This window comes from Theobroma cacao, chromosome 9, assembly GCF_000208745.1.
Source record: "Theobroma cacao cultivar B97-61/B2 chromosome 9, Criollo_cocoa_genome_V2, whole genome shotgun sequence".
NCBI classification, from domain to species: domain Eukaryota; kingdom Viridiplantae; phylum Streptophyta; class Magnoliopsida; order Malvales; family Malvaceae; genus Theobroma; species Theobroma cacao.
In genome coordinates, this window is record NC_030858.1 from 229,262 (window position 1) to 249,037 (window position 19,776).

The 19,776-nt window shown below is 35.8% G+C and overlaps 1 protein-coding gene and 1 pseudogene across 1 annotated transcript; both read right to left on the bottom strand.

Annotated features, from left to right (window-relative positions):
* LOC18587595 lies at window positions 42–10,789 on the bottom strand. Its single transcript, XM_018127300.1, has 19 exons — window positions 10,350–10,789; window positions 9,350–9,470; window positions 9,041–9,268; window positions 7,889–7,975; window positions 7,698–7,787; window positions 7,484–7,610; window positions 6,566–6,666; window positions 5,593–5,761; window positions 5,241–5,362; window positions 4,576–4,704; window positions 4,401–4,499; window positions 4,216–4,273; window positions 4,054–4,129; window positions 3,838–3,967; window positions 2,901–3,058; window positions 2,470–2,542; window positions 2,176–2,370; window positions 1,313–1,406; window positions 42–1,188 (listed from the first exon to the last, which is right to left on the bottom strand). Exons 2-19 carry the CDS (start codon window positions 9,425–9,427, stop codon window positions 311–313), a joined length of 2,892 nt encoding a protein of 963 aa, XP_017982789.1. The 5' UTR covers window positions 9,428–9,470; window positions 10,350–10,789; the 3' UTR covers window positions 42–310.
* On the bottom strand, window positions 11,939–18,693 carry LOC18587596 (annotated as a pseudogene).

The following is a 19,776-nucleotide window of genomic DNA, read 5'->3' on the forward strand; positions in this document are numbered from 1 at the left end:
ATTACCTTTTCACCTTCCATCTTAATTCATACAAAAGGAGAGCACCACACCTCAAATTCTTACCTTATTCCATCATATTAATATCCTGATACACTTAAAACCATTCGATACAAAAAATGGAAATGTATAAGTAAGATTTACAAGTTACATACCGTCTATCCATCATTATCACCCCCTTAATTTTTTCTTCCTTATTATCAAGTGGTATAAGAATAACCCTATAATAATCCATCATTAATCCGTGTGGCTATGTATGATATACATAAACAAAGTAACAACAGTACCACATGGCAAAATTTTATTCTCGTCCTTAATTAATCAACGGACTGAAGGTATTCAGATCCCTTCTACTAGATCCGGAAAACTCCTCCGGCAATGGGATGTTTAGCTCTGAACAAACAAGCTCAATAATCTTTGCGGTCACACCCCCAAATGACATTTTGTTAAGGGTCACTGCAATAGCAAATCGGTTTTTAATATCACAAAAACCTGTTGATCCACCCATACCCGAGTGCCCAAAGCCAATTAAAGACCCATCCTTCGATTTCAACCTCCTAAATCCTAGTCCAAATATCCCATCTGGCAAAGCCAAATTTCCATATTCACCTACACCCATGAATGCATCATGTATCCTAGGGTTAGAGAAAATCTTGTCAGTTTTGTTTTGAGGAGTATCCCTATTTGCATTGCAGTTGCTTGTACTGGTGCTACTGGTACTATTGCTATCCTCACTGTCAACCCTAGTGTAACTGTCGCCACTACCCTTGAAATCTTTACTGTAATACCTGTTTTGTCTATAACCATTAGCTTTATTCTTCGACGCAGCATCTACCATGTTAGTCCGCTTACCCTTTTGCCTTTTATGGCTCTTCTTGGAAGGATAACTGGGGATATGGGGATGCCTGCCAAGCGGTGGATTGGAAAGAGAGGAATGTGGCGGCGGGACCACACCACCATCAGCTAAGGCTGCATAGTAGCGTGCAAGTGCACGGGCTGAGCAATGTCCATTAGCAGCAGGTATGATAGCTCGGCGGATGTTAAGCATATTAAATAAAACAGGTAAGGAAGTTGCAAGTTGGGCAAAGTTGTTTTGGAAGGTGGATGGCATCACAGGTCGATTGCGTATTTCTGAGAGCTTGTTAAGATCATCTGTATCTAGTGTAAGTGAAGCAAGTCGAGATTCCACACCTGGAGAGGAGTCAATAAAGGCATTAATACTAGTTTGAGTGAAAACGACTAGGGCCAGCAGGTAATGTGTATGTAGCATTTCTACTTAATGAAGCAAGAGGATAAAGACAGGAATTGGAAGTACCAGGCGGAATTCCAACATAAAGCTCGCCTTCAATTTTAAGAGGATGAATGAATGCCTCTTCAAGAATCTCCTGAAATTTCTTCCTAGATGCATGCTGTATCACCCAAGCAAATCATTAAGACCAGGTTAATATGTATTAGTTTGTTAGACTAAGTTCCTGAAGTTTCAACTCAGCAGAATGTTAGTAAGAAGAAACTGATAACAACAAGTGACCATGTATTCCTATCAAAGCCACTATTTCTTCCTTCTTTTTTTTTTTTTTTGAGATTGGTGAAAGCCACTATATTATAACAATTGGCAAAGACATTGTTTAACTGCTTGGAGAGAGAGAGAGATTTGAAAAACAATATTCTCAAAATAAATTCAAGCAAGAGAGTGCTGGAAAACAATTACCAAAAATAATTAGAATTTCCAAGAGAACTTTAACTTCACTGAGCTAGGTAAAAGTTCGCAGGAAAAAAATTTATTAACATGTTTGAGCTTTCCTCCAAGGGAAGGATTTCCATATAGTTTCCTTTGAATTCAAACAGCACTATGATTGTGTAAGGATAGTGGACCTTTGCAAAAATCAACTCTAATAGTCCTCCCCAACAACATTGAAGTATTTAAACCCTCTTCATTTTTCTTTTTCCAAATAAGCATCATAATGGAATTAAATGAAATAATCATTTTAGGAATATGGTAAGATTTTAGAATCTTAAGCCTTAATTAAGTGTAAGGGAAAGAGAAGGAAAATATACACTTGAAAGTGTGATTCTTTCTCAATTTTAACCATTAGCACCCTTTTTTTTTTCTTTTTAATTTGCACCTCAAAAACATTGAGTTACAGTGACACAATCCAATGAGAGAGCATGAAAAAATACCTCGATTATTCCACCACATAGCCAACCATAAGATAGATAATGATACAACTGCTGCTTCCCAGGTTCAGTCTCAGGTACTGATGCTGCAATCAGTTTCAAGCATTCATCCCACTCAGACATTAGCAAAGGATTTTCTGCTCTAAGTTCAGCCAAGGCATTGTGCAAACCAGATGTATGGTTAAGCACATGATGTACCTGAAGGAAAAACGTTTAAAGAACGATGACAATGAAATACTTACAAATTCTAAATGGTGGTTATCCAGTTTAATAGGTATATGTGTACAGAATAGTAACCTTTATGTGATCTTTTCCATTTCCTCTAAATTCTGGCCAAATATTTGCAATATTTTCCTCAAGTTTGACTTTTCTGCAAGACAGTCAACTATTTGTAAGAGACTATTAAAAATTTTCGTAACTTTGATTTTTCAAGCATCTCTTCTATGAAAAAATTGCATATTATTTGCAAGATTTTGAACAACTCATAATCGTTTGACCAACCATCATTCCTTAATTCTCCTAATTCATTACATTTGACAGACTAACATATTGAAATTCTAGAGTACGAGCATGGTCTTAGTCAATGCATTCCTGACAAGAAAAAGAAGAGTATTCCTACATATGTAAGACAAATTTTACAGGACATACCGACTTTTTCCAGTTATTCCACAAAGTGAATCTAAAGATTTTTCAACATTGAACTTTGCAGTTATGACATTATTGCATACCCATTGTCTACCAGCCAGTGTAACATTCCTGCAGTAATACCCTTCGTTGCAGAAAAGACAGAAAAAAGAGTATCAGGCTGAACAGGGCGAGGATCGTATCTTCCAAGCACTCCTGCAGCAGAATCAATAATAACCTCCCCATCTTTGTATGCACAAACCTTGAGATAAAAATTGAAAATATTATCAAGATCAACAACAGTCAATATTCTTTTAAAGTCACAATAATCAAAAAATAGAAAAAGAAAATAAAGCCTGTCACTTATTATTTTAAACTAGCCTTTTCAACAAAAATGTTAAAATATCAAAAGCAATTTACCTCTTAACTGTATATTGAAATGCCCTTATTCTTTGTTTCACCAAATCTTAAAAGTCCACCAGAGAAGGAATTCTAATTTCTACTTCGGCACTTGAGATAGTTAACGATTTATTTAAGTAAGAAAGTAACTTAGCCCCTAATGCTTTTCCAGACAAAATATGGACAGTGCAGGAGGGTTAAACGTATAAATTAGTGATAGTAACATACTTTGGAACCAAATACAGCATGTTCAATTGTTCTCAAAAGATCCTTATAAGGTGTATGAAATCCTGCCAAACTGCATGAAATAGAAAAACTAGGGAGGTTTCAAATGCTTATTTGAAGCAGACTCAATTATTGAAGCCATTTCAAGAAAAAGGACTTAGTCTGAAAAATCACTACATGAGAGAAAGAGGAGAAAAAGAAGGAAAAAGAGAAGCAAATTCCTCTGACGCATTTACTGAGCTCAGTGTAATGTTTCCAAACAACTTGGCTGGCAATAAAATAATAGACTGCAATCAAGCTTGGAAATTAACCACTGTAGTAGTGGAATTAGGCAGGTAAACAAAATATTGAAAAAGAAATAGAGGCTTGTCAGATCATCAGACAATAGTCTAATAACAGAATGCTGGTGGTGCAAACCTGAATCCCAAGTATTTTATCATTATTTCCCAACTCAACTAACAGCTGCCTCAGCTTGGCCTCTACATCGGAATGGACTGGCGTGTTATAGATCCACTGTGCATTTGCTGCTGGTCCCTTATTAATGTTTCTGAAAATGAAATCACAACTCAATCAAAGAGGAAGCAGGAGAAAATATTCATAAACTTGACCATGTAAATTTTAAAATAGACTCACCCTAGTAGAACAGATTCAGCAAATGGTCTCATGATATCTAGATATACTATGTGGACATCCATAGTGGATGAGAGTCCTGAATCCATGTAATACAATGATCAATTAGCAAAAGGCACAATCATTTAATACAACAAGGTGAAGATTGGAGTTTTTATTACAGACCTCTCAGAAGATTTAGAACCCGTGTAAAGATTACAATATCACCTGGAAATGCATCAACCTGAAAACAAATTGTATTCCTTAGTTAATGATGGGCTATAGTTAAGGAAAATACCAAAGGAATACCAGTAGTAGATGAAATGGACTTACAGGGTTATGTACCAAAAGAAAAGCAGAAATAAACTTACGGGGTTGAAGCGTTTAACTTCTTTTCGGTTGAGTTGCATCTTTTCCTGTATAATCTTCATGTTTCTGTCTCTTTGCTCAGCCAAAGATTTCATGGTTTGCTTCATGGAAAAACAAATAGCATTAGATGGACTCAGAATTTGAATGACAACTTGTGAGGCAAGCAGTGTCACTTACATGAGCTTCATTTGCTGGTGTTGAACTACGGAAGAATACAGTTGTTACCTCCATAGCCTGCTCAGGTGCATCAAGGCGCAGCTTGAGGCCCATTTCTGAAAAGGCAGACAAAAGAGCCACATGGTCACCCTGCCACAAAAAGTGATGTATTATTTCATAATCCAATTACAGTCATTTCAAGTACTCTTGGAGTGAAGAAGATGACAGCAATAAAAAAGTCTGTATCATTGAAACTAGATTATTAAAAATGTCAAAACAGTAAGGTGAATCATATCTCTCTCTCTCTCTCTCACACACACACACACACATGCATATGTGTGTGTGTGTGTGTGTATTAACCTAAATGAAGGTGAAGACTTTGAAGAACTAGATAATACTTGAAGGTATAGAGCCATGAAGACCGGTAAAGCAATGATTGATATGAGTAGGTTGAGAAAATAATCCACACATTTAAAGTAGGAAGACGTGAAACAAGGACAAGACACAGTTTAAATAAATATTGGTAAAACAGGAATTAAATGACTGTTAAATGGTAAAGCAATGGAGCCTTAGGTATTTACAGCTCAAGGTCAAAATATTGAGCCATCTCTTATCTCTGTAATGGTCTGCATTTCACATGAAATGCAAGATTTAATGGAAAACAAATACATACATAAAACACAAACCTCGGCCGATGCCAAAAACATTTTTGCTAGTGCTTGCTTCACAGAGCTCGATAGTTTCTTTGTAAGCCCAAAATCAAGTAAAATTGGGCGATGAGGGGCTTCCTTGCTTACAAGGAAATTTCCTGCAAGTAAGTTAAGAAGAAAACTTATAAAGGGCAAAACTCATGAGAAAGTAGCATCAAGTAGATCAGAAGTACACATGGCAAAAATTATTTGTACAGAGAAATTAAATTGCAAAAGATAGATGGATGGATAGATAGACAGATAGATAGATCACAGTTTATAGTACTAGGATGAGGATAGCCATTAAAAATCCATCAAGGTAGAGTTGGCAAGAGAGAGAAAGGGATACCAGGATGAGGATCACCATTGAAAAATCCATCAACATATATTTGGTGGGCATATGCACGAGTGATTTCTTCAACAATCTTTTGTTTGTCAACACCAAAAGCTTCCAATGATGCAGAGTCATTTAGACGAATTCCATCCATGTACTCTAAAATGAGGACACTTTGGGTTGACTGTCATTAAAACCAACAGGAATCAGACTGAGACTTCTAAACTGAAGAGGCAACATAATGAAGGAATAAGCTTGACACGCTAATCAGATGTAAGGTGACTAAAAGGAGGAACACCTCTTCCTCACATGGAGATTTAATCAGGAAAAATATGTGCTAGAGTTGTTGCACACAACATTTCTCTACCACATTCCAGGGAGAACCTGACGTTATGATAAAACCTAGAAGCTAAAGTTAAAGACCTCTCCATTTATAGGCATAAGATTTGTTGGAGAGTATTCTGCTATAAAGAGATAGGTACCGCGTCAAAGATAAGCAAGGGCGCTAATTCCAATTTTTGTCTAAAACAAAATCATAAGACCACAGATTTAAAAGCCTTAAGATTTAAATTTCAATTATTATAATTCAAAGTTTTCCTTTATCTTACATTAGTTCATTTTTGTTTTATATGAAGTTAAACTAGAACTTCTATTTGTACATTAAGTTTTGCTTTTCAAGTTTTCAAAATTAGAAGGTGTTTCTGTGCCTTTCAAAGAGGCAACATTTTAAGGAGTCATTAGCTGACAGGAATCATCATATGTATTGGCCTTACATGTTAGTACCACATGGTCACAAAGATCAAAATTATTTCCTGTGCTAGATCTTCCACACGCCACTACTACCGTCTTTAATTTAAATTATGAATCATGGTACAATAAGAACAACATAAGGATGCTCAGATGGTCAAATCCTAACAGTTTATTCTATCTTGGATCACATGCACTATAGCAACAAATATTCATGTATAGAAATTAGCTCAGAATATACCTGAATAACTTCCGGAATCAAAACATTGACTTGGTTGGAAGATTTGTTCTCATCATGTAACTTTTTGCAGCCAAGATTTCTAGACACAGTTCTAGTATTCTCTACAAAGGCAAGTGTCAATAAGAAAAATGACAGGAAAAAAAAGACAGAGGGTACAAAATTGCAATGTGTCCGAGAAAATATTTGCATGACTCGATTGAAGAAGGGTGCAGAGAATTTGGGAACCGGACTCATCCGTCTTTATCTTTTGGCCAGGGTTTAAAGGTCCAAACTATTAGCATAAAACTTAAGGAGGTGTTCCATTCTCATAATCCCAGCTGCTTGGATGCCTGACCACCTCATGGTCAAACAATACTATTAGATCACCATACTAGCAAACAGCCATTGAAACAGCCCTGCTAAACTGATGTCACCACATCACTTTTACCACTATTATCATTACCATTATGCTCATGCCAGAAAATTTTCATTTGTCCACTGCTTTTCTACTACCGTCAGCATTATCGCCAACAATTTTATTTCTGGTTCATGCACCAACTCCACCTACTGTGTAATTTCCAAAACCATTTTAAAGTCAAACACCAGTTTTCTCTACTGTCATTGACACAACATCAAAGCTACCATCACCAGTACCATCGGCATTACCAGCAATGCATCACCACCTACTATCAAGCAACATTAATCTATTAATTCATTGGCAATCTAAGTAGATGTGGAAATACAGAAAGTCGAAAAAGGATTTTCTTTCCTGTCATATCAATTTTCTTCTTGAAAATTTGCCCCAATTTCATGATTGTGATATAACTCTTTCTTTCAGTGGATTTACAGTGGGAATAATTGAAATAAAAAAGAAAATCCTTTTTTTTTTCCAATTACACACATCAGATATAGAATAAATCAAGTTAAAATAGTGCATACCAGCTTCATGATTAAAATCAAGCTCTTTTGGAGCTTCTTTGCACCATTCATCTATCATTGGATTAAAGTCATATTGGGGTTCTGCCCAAGCTATCCAGTCAACAACCGACTTTGCATTCTTTAAGTCCTGTAAAACAACAGCATGTCCAACAACCATAATGACTGCAACTCTTACTTTTCATCTCAATATCTTAAAAGAATAAGAAAACAAAACCTCCAATATGATTGCTTTGATGCCATCATGCTGAACTTTAACCACCACCTCCTGCCCATCGATTAATGTTGCTCGATGTACTTGTGCAATCTGCATAGAATAAAAGATGTCCCCATTCAACAACAAGATTTTCCAAAGAAATACTTTTAATTTGCCTCGGGAGAATAAAGCAACATGTCTATGGTCCTTACTGATGCTGTTGCCAAAGGTTCTTCCAGAAAATCTGCAAAGAGAACATCCATGGTCTTGCCAAACTCTTTTTCTATAGTCCGACAAACCTGTGCAAAAAAAATTGAGCACTCAGTCAATAATTACATAGGGCAGGACTGGTAGGAACACAGACAGAAACAATCATCTTAAGTTTTTCCTTGGAGAATTAAATATGTATAGAATCAATTGAAATATTAACACACAAACAAGTTTCAATTTCATTATTTTTTGTGTACCAAACTCCCCGGCTGCTTTATCCTCATCTTATATGGAATAATTACCGCTCAATACTGAAGCCTTCAGAAATCATCTGATGCACCAAGTTATCTCTTGCACTGACTTTTTATGGAATTCTAGCCATCTAATCTTAGCATGCAATCTTAGATCTTTATCCTTCTCCAAACCAAAAAGCGTTAATATTCTTTATGCATTCAAAATGCTCATGTGAATCAAACTTTCTAAAACAAGTTTTACCAACAATACAGTAATGAATTTTTTAGATATTTTACAAGACATCACCCTTAGTCAAGCAGAATGGAGGAATGTCACCGAATCCATCTAGTTTAAAAATACGACCTCATTGAGTTGAGCACATTCTAATGACTTCTCAAAGCTATCCCCACCCAATTTTTATTGAGCTAATAATTTTCCAAATACAAGTTAATCCATAACAAGTAAAATTCATGCTCAAGGTTATTATATACAAGTATAAGCACTTGGAAACCTGTTTATATATCCACTCATGATGGCATATATGTACTCCACAAACATGATAAGAACATCCAGTCTTTACACTGCACATGGTGACTAAAATCCAAATAAGTAGGACGGCTTCCATATCTTGGGTGTCAGACCAGATATTACTTAGTCATCACCATAACAAGCTTTGTAATTCTTAGGACGCATAAACTTCATGGTGGGATCATATGATAATAGTAACCTCAAAGTTAAGTGATTCAACAATAATAGAAGTGCATGAAAGGAGAACTGAGAGTATTGCCAACTACATCAATTGAGCAGATAGAAGTGCAGGAGACCATCTAAACCACTAAACCCTGTCCCTTTTGTTCATAGTCAGAGTGATAACATTGGGTAAGAAATTGTTCTCAAAATGTCAAAATATAGAGCATTACCTCTTTCAAAGGACGAGGAGGAAGAGAGTCTTGTAATTGCTTGAGAAGTGATATATACGCTTGAGGAAGAACATCAGCACGCGTGGATAAGTACTGCCCAAGTTTCACCCATAAGCCTTCCAACTCAATTATCAAACTGAGAACACGCTTAGCATTGCGCTCATGAGCCTTTTCCCATAAAGCAGCACTTTTTGATTTGTTAGTCCATTTCTCTCTTTGCTGAACAGCCTTCAATAAAGGTAGAATACAAGTATATAAGATTCTCCAAGCATTAATTCAAAAATAGAGGTAAGAATCAAGAAATTTTACCTTATAATCCAGGTATATTAAAAAAGCAACTGAGAAAACTTTCACGCGTCTTTTATAAATATTTCCCCACCCCATCATACGAGGAGCAAAATGAAGCCAAGATAATGAAATGCACTGATCTCTGAGGAAGAAAAAAGGTAACATCAAAAGAAAATTATCAGATTGTGCTACAGTTCACACTTGGATGAATCAACACCAACATGAGCAGTCATTAATGTGAAGGTTAGCAAGAGTTTGGAAACCCCTAAGAGTTAAACATATGCAATAAACGACCATCCAAGAACAATACAACTTATATGATTTCCATTTTTTCAACATCAATCAGTACAATCTTAAATTGGCTGGTTTGGATTATTTATCCTAAATACGTGCACATGGATGCATCTAAACCATCTAGTGAAGCTTGAATTCATCACCACAACCCAAACCTTTTGCTCATTCAATATTACTCCTATATCTTTACTTTCTTAAGGAATGAAGTATTTACTTGTAGCACAGTATTTGGAATGACAAATCAATCATTTCAATGTCAAACTAAAGTTTGAGATGCAGTACTCTTCAGGCTCAGCAAATCAGACAACTATCATCACTGTCTTATCCCTGATAATGAAATTACCACTCGCACTTGCACTTGCACTTGCAAAGGAAATGAGACATACGAATTGGACACATTGCTTTGCAAATTCATACACCAAACCCAAAACTAAAGTAATTGCAAATTCATACATATATTACTATTAATATTTCAATCCATTTGCAGCGTAAAAAACAGAAGGTAAAACCACGCTCGGATTGAAAATCACAACATTGTTTGATTTGCAACGTCGAGCCTTGAGGATTGAGTCATTATTCCAAATCTTCTTAAAAAACATAAATCAATAAATATAAATACATTAATTTGCAACAATAAGAACCGATACAAATCTAAATATCACAATAAACAGAAGAAGCGACCTGGAACTCCAAAATTGGCAACTAGTTCAAGGAGAAATACACTCACACAGCATGGATCGAACGAGAAGGATGGGATCGGGTTCAGTTAAGGTAACCTAGAGGGTGAAAGCCTAATTCCAATCAAGCTCGCGTTGTTTTGGCATGAGAATCTTCCTTTCTACCTTTCGCTTTCGCGATGGAGTTGGACCTCGAGGACCTTAGGCGCCGCCTGCACACAGCCACTCGCATTTGCATTAACGCCACGACCCGACAGAGATTGACCACGTCATCATCTAATTTTCAAATGCGACACGCGTCCTAACGTGATTAACCTGGTTAAGCGAGGCTTTGTCTTTCTGGTGGAGCGAAAAATTAACGTAACAACAAGTCAATGACATTAACATGGCGTGGAATCGCAGTGAAGAATATATCCTTCGGATGAGGAAAGCCGGAATCGGAGGGAATCCAATCCAAGCTGTTAAGTTAGTTGAACGGACTAGACCTTGAAGCCAACCTTGGGCTTTCTCTTCCAACCCATGAATTGCCTGGAAACTTCCACCTAAGGAAATTATAAAAGTTTTTATAGAATTAAGTAATATAAACAAAAAATAATTTAAAATTAAACTAAAACTATATATTTAATTGTTTGATAAAATAAATTACATAAATTTTAATTTTAATTAAAATTATCATAAAAATTATTCATGTCATCTTTAATTATTTAATAAACTAAGGCATAACAAATTTACTTTAAACTATTTCAAATGTTAAAATAAAAAAAATTCATAAAAAAACAACAACTCACAAATTTTGTATAATAATAATAATATCAAATTTTTATTAATATAACAAGCAATAAGATAAGTAATGCTTCAATTTCTCAAAAAAGAAAGAGAAAATAGAAAATGTTGTATTGAATATTAAAATCTTTTTTTTGTGAAGAATAGGTAAAATTTTTAAATAATATCTTAATGTAATTTTGAATTTTTTATTTTTTTTATTCTATTGCCGAGCAAGGAAAGAGAAATCCATTAAGACAAGGTAATTTCTAAAAAGCTATTTTTTAAAAAAAAAAAAACTCCTTTCTGTATCTTATTCTTTAAGTTTTTTTTTTTAATTTTATTTTTTTTGAAAACTATTTTTGTTAAAACTCTTTTCGAAATCTTGTTTGGTCTAACTTAATAATAGATAAACTAAAAAAAAGTCAAATCAAATAGGCAATTATTACAAATATTTCTTCATTGTATGAAAATTTAATTATTTATTTTTTTCTTTTTATTAAAATTAATTTTTAAACCTTTTCAAATATATACATTTATAATTAAATTAAAATTTTAAATACATAATTTTATACCGTTACATTTACCAACTAAGTGATATAAAATTAAAATTTTTTTTTCAAAAAATAAAACAACCTCTAAGCTACACTTCTCCCGCACTTGCACATTTTATTTATTAATTAATGTATAATCTTCTCATTTAAAACGTAAAATTTAAATTCTCTTTTTTCAAATAAAAAAAACTGTATTTCTCCTATCTAGAAATTGTATTGCCTATAAATTAGGCATTCCTTACCTCTTCTTTAATTAACTATAAAGGATACATAAATGTTAGTGATAAGTAGATATATCGGCATTTAAAGAATTAATTCCACTCTTTAATGAATCCAACTAAATAAATAAAGAATATAAAAAATCGAAAAAAATGGTCATCCTTAAATGTATATTCCTTATTTCCATGGGCGCCGGCCTTTGGTATTAGGACAAACGCAAGGCCCAATGAGAAACCTCTGAGAAGGGCAATGTTATCTTTCTTTCAGTAATATAAGCCCAATGCTATCACCACAGGCTGTCGGCTGTCCATAACCATGTCCACGTAAAACAAATAAACAAGAAAGGGTACCATAGCTCAAATTCCTACGTAATGGTATGCCAACAAATGAATAATCTCCTTAATTAATCAGAGGTCTGTAAGCGTCACTAGATCCTGAAAACTCCTCCGGCAATGGGAGATTTAGCTCTGAACAAACAAGCTCAATAATCTTTGCCGTCACACCTCCAAATGACATTTTGTTAAGGGTCACTGCAATAGCGAACCGGTTTTTAATATCACAAAAACCTGTTGATCCACCCATACCCGAGTGCCCAAAGCCTGTAAAAGACCCATCCTTTGATTTCAACCTCCTAAATCCTAGTCCAAATATCCCATCTGGGCGTGGCAAAGCCAAATTTCCATATTCACCTACACCCAGGAATGCATCATGAATCCTTGCGTTTGAGAAAATTTTGCTGTTTTCGTTTTGAGGACCATCCCTGCTTGCATTGCAGTCATCACTTGTACTGTTGCAACTGTTACCATTGCTACCCTCATTGTCAAACCTAGTGCAACTGTCACCACTGTCCTTGAAATCTTTATTGCAGTACCTGTTTTGTCCACAACCATTCGTTTTATCCTTCGGCGCAGCATCTACCACGTTGGTCCCCTTTTGCCTTTTGTGGCTCTACTTGGAAAGAAAATTGGGGATATGGGGATGGCTGCCAAGCGGTGGATTTGAAAGAGAGGAATGTGGTGGCGGGACCACACCACCATCAGCTAAGGCTGCATAGTAGCGTGCAAGTGCACGGGCTGAGCAATGTCCATTAGCAGCAGGTATGATAGCACGGCGGAGGCTAAGCATATTAAATAAAGCAGGCGAGGAAGTCGCAAATTGAGCAATGTTGTTGAGTTGGAAGGTGGATGGCATCTCAGGTCGATTGTGCGTTTGTGAGAGCTTGTTGAGATCATCCGTATCTAGCGTAAGTGAAGCAAGTCGAGATTCCACACATGGAGAGGAAGGCATTAATACTAGTTTGAGTGAAGATGACTAGGGCCTCTTAAGTAATGACTACTTAATGAAGCAAGAAGATAACGACATGAGCTTGGAGTACCAGGAGGAGTTCCAACATAAAGCTCGCCTTCAATTTTTAGAGGATGAATGAATGCCTCTTCAAGGATTTCCTGAAATTTCTTCCTAGATGCATGCTGCATCACCCAAGCAAATATTAAAACCAGGGTAATATGTGTTAGTTTGTTCGACTAAGTTCCTAAAGTTTCAACTTAGTTAGGATGTTAGTAAGAAGAATCTGATCATGATAAGAACGAGTGACAATGTAGAAAACATGAGAAATGCTCACTCCTGTGAAAACCAACTCCAATAGTTCTGCCCAACAACATTGAAATATTTAAACCATCTTCATTTTTTTTCCCCAAATAAGAATTATAATTGAATTTAAAATAAGTGAAAGGGAAGGAAACTACTTCGTACACTTGAAAGCATGAGAAAATACCTCAATTATTCCACCACACAACCAGCCGAAAGATAGATAATGACACAACTGCTGCTACCCAGGTTCAGTCTCAGGTACTGATGCCGCAATCAGGTTCAAGCATTCATCCCACTCAAACATTAGCAAAGCTGTAAGATCAGGCAACGCATTGTGCAAACCAGATGTATGGTTAAGCACATGATGAACCCGAAGGAAAAACGGTTTAAAGAATGATGATAATGAAATACTTACGAATTCTAAGTGTTGGTTATCAAAGTTTAATAAGTCTTTATGCACAGAATTCCAACCTTTATGTCATCTTTTCCATTTCCTCTAAATTCTGGCCAAATATTTGCAACATTTTCCTCAAGTTTGAGTTTTCTGCAAGAGAGTGCACATTTCTATGAAAAAAATTTGCATATAATTTGAAAATTTTTGAACCATTAATAGTCGTTTGACCTACTATCATGCCTTAATTCCCCTATTTCGTTACATTTTACAGAACAGACTAATTTTTTCCAGTTTTTCCTCAAGAGTGAATCTAAAGATTACCCAACACTGAACTTTGCAGTTATGAAATTATTACATACCCATTGTCTACCAGCCAGTGTAACATTCCTGCAGTTATACCCTTGGTTGCAGAAAAGACAGAAAAAAGAGTATCAGGCTGAACTGGGCGAGGATCGCATCTTCCGAGCACTCCAGCAGCAGAGTCAATAATAACCTCCCCATCTTTGTATGCACAAACCTTGAGATAAAAAAAATTGTAAATATTATCAAGATAAACAAAAGTCAATATGCTTTTCACAATTTATCTCTTAACTGTATACTGAAACTACAGTTAGCATGAATTATGCCCACCAGTGCAAAGTATAATACACAAAGATTGCCCTTATTTCTTTTTTTCCCCTAGTCTAAAAAGTCCATCAGAGAAGGAATTCTAATTTCTACTTTGACACTCGAGATCCTAAATGATTTATCCATTAAGAGGGCAACTTAGTTCCTAATGCTTTTGCAGTCGGGTTAAACTTAAACATTAGTGGTAGCAACATACTTTGGGACCATTTACAGCATGTTCAGTTGTTCTCAAAAGATACTTCGGAAGGTGTATGTAATCCTGCTAAAATGCATGAAATAGAAATATTATGGAGGTTTCAAATAGAGGCTTCTAAGATCATCAGACGATGGTTTAATAACAGAATAGTGGTGCAGACCTGAATCCCAAGCATTTTATCATTATTTCCCATCTCAACTAAGAGCTGCCTCAGCTTGGCCTCCACATCAGAATGGACTGGTGTGTTATAGATCCACTTGGATTTCCAGCTGGCCCCTTATTAATGTTTCTGAAAATGAAATCACAACTCAATCAAAGATGAAGCGGGATAAAAAATTCATAAACTTGACGTTGTAAAATTTAAAATATACTCACCCTAGAAGAACAGACTCGGCAAATGGCCTCATGATATCCAGATATACTATGCGAACACTCATAGTGGATGAGAGCCCTGAATCCATGCAACACAAATGATGAATTAGCAAGAGGCACAATCATTTAATACAACAAGGTGAAGATAGGAGATTCTATAACAGACCTCTCAGAAGCATTAGAACCCGTGTAAAGAGTACAATATTACCCGGAAATGCATCAACCTGAAAACAAATTGTATTACTTAGTTAATGATGGGTTATATAGTGAATGAAAATACTAAACGAATAACAGTGGTAGATGAAATGGACTTACAGGGTTCTGCACCAAAAGAAAAAGCAGACATAAACTTACTGGGTTGAGGTATTGGACTTCTTTTTGTTTGGATTTCTTCTTTTCCTGTACAAGCTTCTTGTTTCTGTCACTTTGCTCACCCGAAGATTTCCTGGTTTGCTGCATAGAAAAACAACTAGCATTAGACGGAGTCACAGAAGTTGAAACACCACTTGAGAGGCAAGCAGTCGACAATTACATGAGCTTTATTGGCTGGTGTTGAACTACGGAAGAATGCAGTTGTTACCTTCATAGCCTCCTCGGGTAGATCAAGGCGTAGCTTGAGGCCCCTTTCTGATAAGGCAGACAAAAGAGCCACATGATCACCCTGCCACAAAGAGTGATGTATTATTTCATAATCCTATTACAGTGAATTAAAGAACTCTTGGAGTGAAGAAGATGACAGAAATAGAAATATTTGTATCATTGAAACTAGTTTATTAAAAATGTCAAAAGAGAAAGGTCAACCATATCTCACATATGTATATTAACGTAGATGAAGGTGAAGACTCAGAAGAACTAATTTGATAACACAAACCTCGGCTGATGCCAAAAACATTTTTGCTAGTGCTTGCTTCACAGAGCTTGATAGTTTCATAGTAAGCCCGAAATCAAGTAAAATTGGGCGATGAGGGGCTTCCTTGCTTACAAGGAAATTTCCTGCGCATATATTAACAAGAAAACTTATAAAAGGTCAAAAACTCATTAGGAAGTAGAATCAAGTAGATCAAAACATACACCTGGCAAGCATTATTTGAACAAAGAAATTAAACTGCAGAACAGAAGATAGGTGGATGGAGAGATTGACAGATACACAGACGCATAGGTAGATAGAAAGATCACAGATCATAGTACTAGGATGAGGATATCCATTAAAATATCCATCAAGATAGAGTTGGCAAGAGAGAGGAAGGGATACCAGGATGAGGATCACCGTTGAAAAGCCCATAAACATATATTTGGTGGGCATATGCACGAGTGATTTCTTCAACAATCTTCTGTTTGTTAACACCAAAAGCTTCCAATGATGCAGAGTCATTCAGACGAATTCCATCCAGGTACTCTAAAATGAGGACAGTTTCAGTTGACTGTCATTAAAACGAATAGGAACCAGAGCAAGCCATCTAAACTGAAACATGTGAACATCTCTCACGCTCCATTGCTACCCTCTTTAATTTACATGATTAATCATGATACCAGAAGAACAACATACGGATGCTGATCAGATGGCAAAAATCCTAACATAGTACTCTATTTTGATCACATGCATTGTAGCATATAAATATTCACGTTTAGAAATGAGCTCAGGATATACCTGAATAACTTCTGGAATCAAGACATTGACTTGGTTTGAAGACTAGTTCTCATCACATAACTTTTTGCAGCCAAGATTTCCAGACACAGTTCTAGCATTCTCTACATAGGCAAGTGTCGATAAGAAAAATGAAAAAAAGAAAAAAGTGGGGGTAAATAATTGAAATTAGAAGAAATCATGTTAAAATTGGCACACCAGCTTCATGATTGAAATCAAGCTTGTTTGGAGTTTCTTTGCACCATTCATCCATCATTGGATTAAAGTCACATTCTGGTTCTGCCCAAGCTATCCTGTCAACAATCCACTTAGCATTCTTTAAGTCCAGTAAGACAACAGCATGCCCAACAGCCGTCTAATGACTGCAACTCTTACTTTTCATCCCGACATCTTAAAAGCCAAAGCATGCAAAACCTCCAATATGATTGCTTTGATGCCCTTGTGCTGAACTTTAACCACCACCTACTGCCCATCGATTAATTTCGCTCGATGGACTTGTGCAATCTGCATAGAATCAAAGATGTCCTCATTCATCAGCAAGATTTTCCAAGGAATTACTTTTAATTTGCCTCAGGAGAATAAAGCAACACATCTATGGTCCTTACTGACGCTGTTGCCAAAGGTTCTTTCGTGAAATCTGCAAAGAGATCATCCATGGTCTTGCCAAACTCATTTTGTATAGTCTGACATACCTGTGCAGATAAAAATCAGCGTCAGTCAATAACTGCATAAGGCAGTTAGATATATGATAGGAACACAGACAAAAACAATCATCTTAAAATTTTTCCTTGGAGAATTAGATATGTATAGAATCAATTGAAATTTACACACAAACAAGTTTCAATTTCATTATGCTTTATGTACCAAACTACCCGGATGCTTTATCATCATCTTAGTTGGAACCTATTACTGCTCACTTACTGAAGCCTTTGGAGACCATCTGATGCACCGAGTTACCTCTAATACTGGCTTTTCATGGAATTCTAGCCATCTAATCGTAGCATACAATCAAATTTTCTCTATCTCTACCCAATGTAGTGGTCGGCAGGAATTATGTCAGTCTTTGTCCTTCTCCAAACCAAAAATGGTCAATGGTCTTTATGCATTCAAAATGCTGGTGTGAATCAAAAATTTTAAACAAATTTTACCAACCACACAGTATTGTGAATCTTTTAAATATTTTACAAGATATGGCCATCAGTCAAACAAAATGGAGGAAATGGAGGAACGTAGATGAATCCATCTAGTTTGAGAATAAAGCATCATTGAGTTGAGCATATTGCAAAGAAGCCATCCCGAGACCCAACTTTTATCAAGCTAATACGTTTCCAAGTACTAGTTAAGCTGTACCAAGTACAATTCATGCTTAAGTTTATTATGTTCAAGCAAAGGCTCTTGGAAACCTGTTTATGTATCCACTCATGATGGCATATCTGTAATCTGCAAATGACATGACAAGAATATCCAGTCTTTTCACTGCACATGGTAACTGAAATCCAATTAAGCAGGACAGCTTCCATAACTTGGGTGGCAGACCATGGTATAGTTTCTTAGGATACATAAACTACGTGGTAGGATCATATGATAATAGTAACCTCAAAATTATATGATGCAACAATAATAGAAGTGCATGAAAGAATACCTGAGATGATTGCCAACTACATTAAGCAGACAGAAATGCAGAACAGTTATACCACTAATTATAAGTCCTGTTTTTCTCGTTCATAGTCAAAGTGATAACAATGGGGGTAAGAAATTGATCTCCAAACGTCAAAATAAAGAGTATCACCTCTTTGAAAGGACGAGGAAGAAGAGAGACTTGTAATTGCTTGAGAAGGGATATGTAGGCTTCAGGAAACACTTCAGCATGTGTGGATAAGAACTGCCCAAGTTTCACCCATAAGCCTTTCATCTCTATCATAAAACCGACAACACGCTTAGCATTGCGCTTATGAGCCTTTTCCCATAAAGCAGCTCTTTCTGATTCGTTAGTCCATTTCTCTCTGTGCTGCACAGTCTGAACGCCAGTATACATAAGATTCTCCGAGCATTGATTCACAAATAGAAGTTAGAATCAAGGAATTTCATCTTATAATCCAAGTAGATTGATATAGCAACCGAGAAAACTTTCAAACGTCTTCTGTAAATACTTCCCCACCCCATTGGACTGTGTGCAAAATGAAGCCAAGATAATGAATTGTTCACAGATATTTGCGGAAGAAATATGAAAAAGTAACATCAACAGAAAATGATCAGACTGTCGTACAATACACACTCGGATGAACCAACACCAACATGAGCAGTACATTTGATGTGAAGGTAATAAGCAAGAGTTAACCGGTTAAATTCATGCAAAAAATGACCATGGGTACAATCTTAAATGCATGCACATGGATGGATGTAAACCATCTAATGAAGGCTCGAATTCATTGTCACAACCCACAGCTTCTGCTCATTCGATTCTACTCCTATATCTTTACATTTTTGTTTTCTTTCCTGAGGAATGCAGGTATCTATCATCTCAACGTCAAATTATTGAATCGGACCCTGTACCTCGGACGCCGCCTGCGCGCAGCCGCTCGCATTTTAATAACCGCCACGCCCAAGTGTGAGAGATTGACCAAGTCTGTTTCAAATGTGACACGCGTTCAAACGTGATTAACTGGGTTAAGACGGGCTTTGTCTCTCAGGGAGAAATATACATCACAACAAGTCGAATAACATTGACTTGAACATTTCTTTCTTGTTTCATTATTCCAGAACTTATGCTATAAATGATTCTAATTAAGAAATCCATGTTTTGTATTTATTTTTAAATTAAAAATTTAAATACATAATTTTATATATCTACATTTGTCAATACGTGATATCAAAATTAAAATTCATCAAAATGATCATAGTGTAACTTACTACTCTTTCGTCGCATATCTTCAAAATATGTCTTCCAATAAAACAAGAAGTTGAAGAGATAAATTTTTTAACTTATTTCGAGAGTTAAAAAAGGTTAAAATAAATAAATACTATTATATGCTTGTATATTTCATGCATGGTTGAATCGCAATTTTTCTAACTAAAAAAATGTAATTAAAATACTATTAATTTGTATTAAATTATGTAA

Coding starts and splice junctions, on each gene's coding strand:
- LOC18587595 (XM_018127300.1), bottom strand. CDS start 9,427: ATGATGGGGTGGGGAAATATTTATAAAAGACGCGTGAAAGTTTTCTCA. Junction 6,667..7,483: donor TGATTTTAATCATGAAGCTG/GTATGCACTATT, acceptor TTGCCTTTGTAG/AGAATACTAGAACTGTGTCT. Junction 1,189..1,312: donor TTATGTTGGAATTCCGCCTG/GTACTTCCAATT, acceptor ACTCCTCTCCAG/GTGTGGAATCTCGACTTGCT.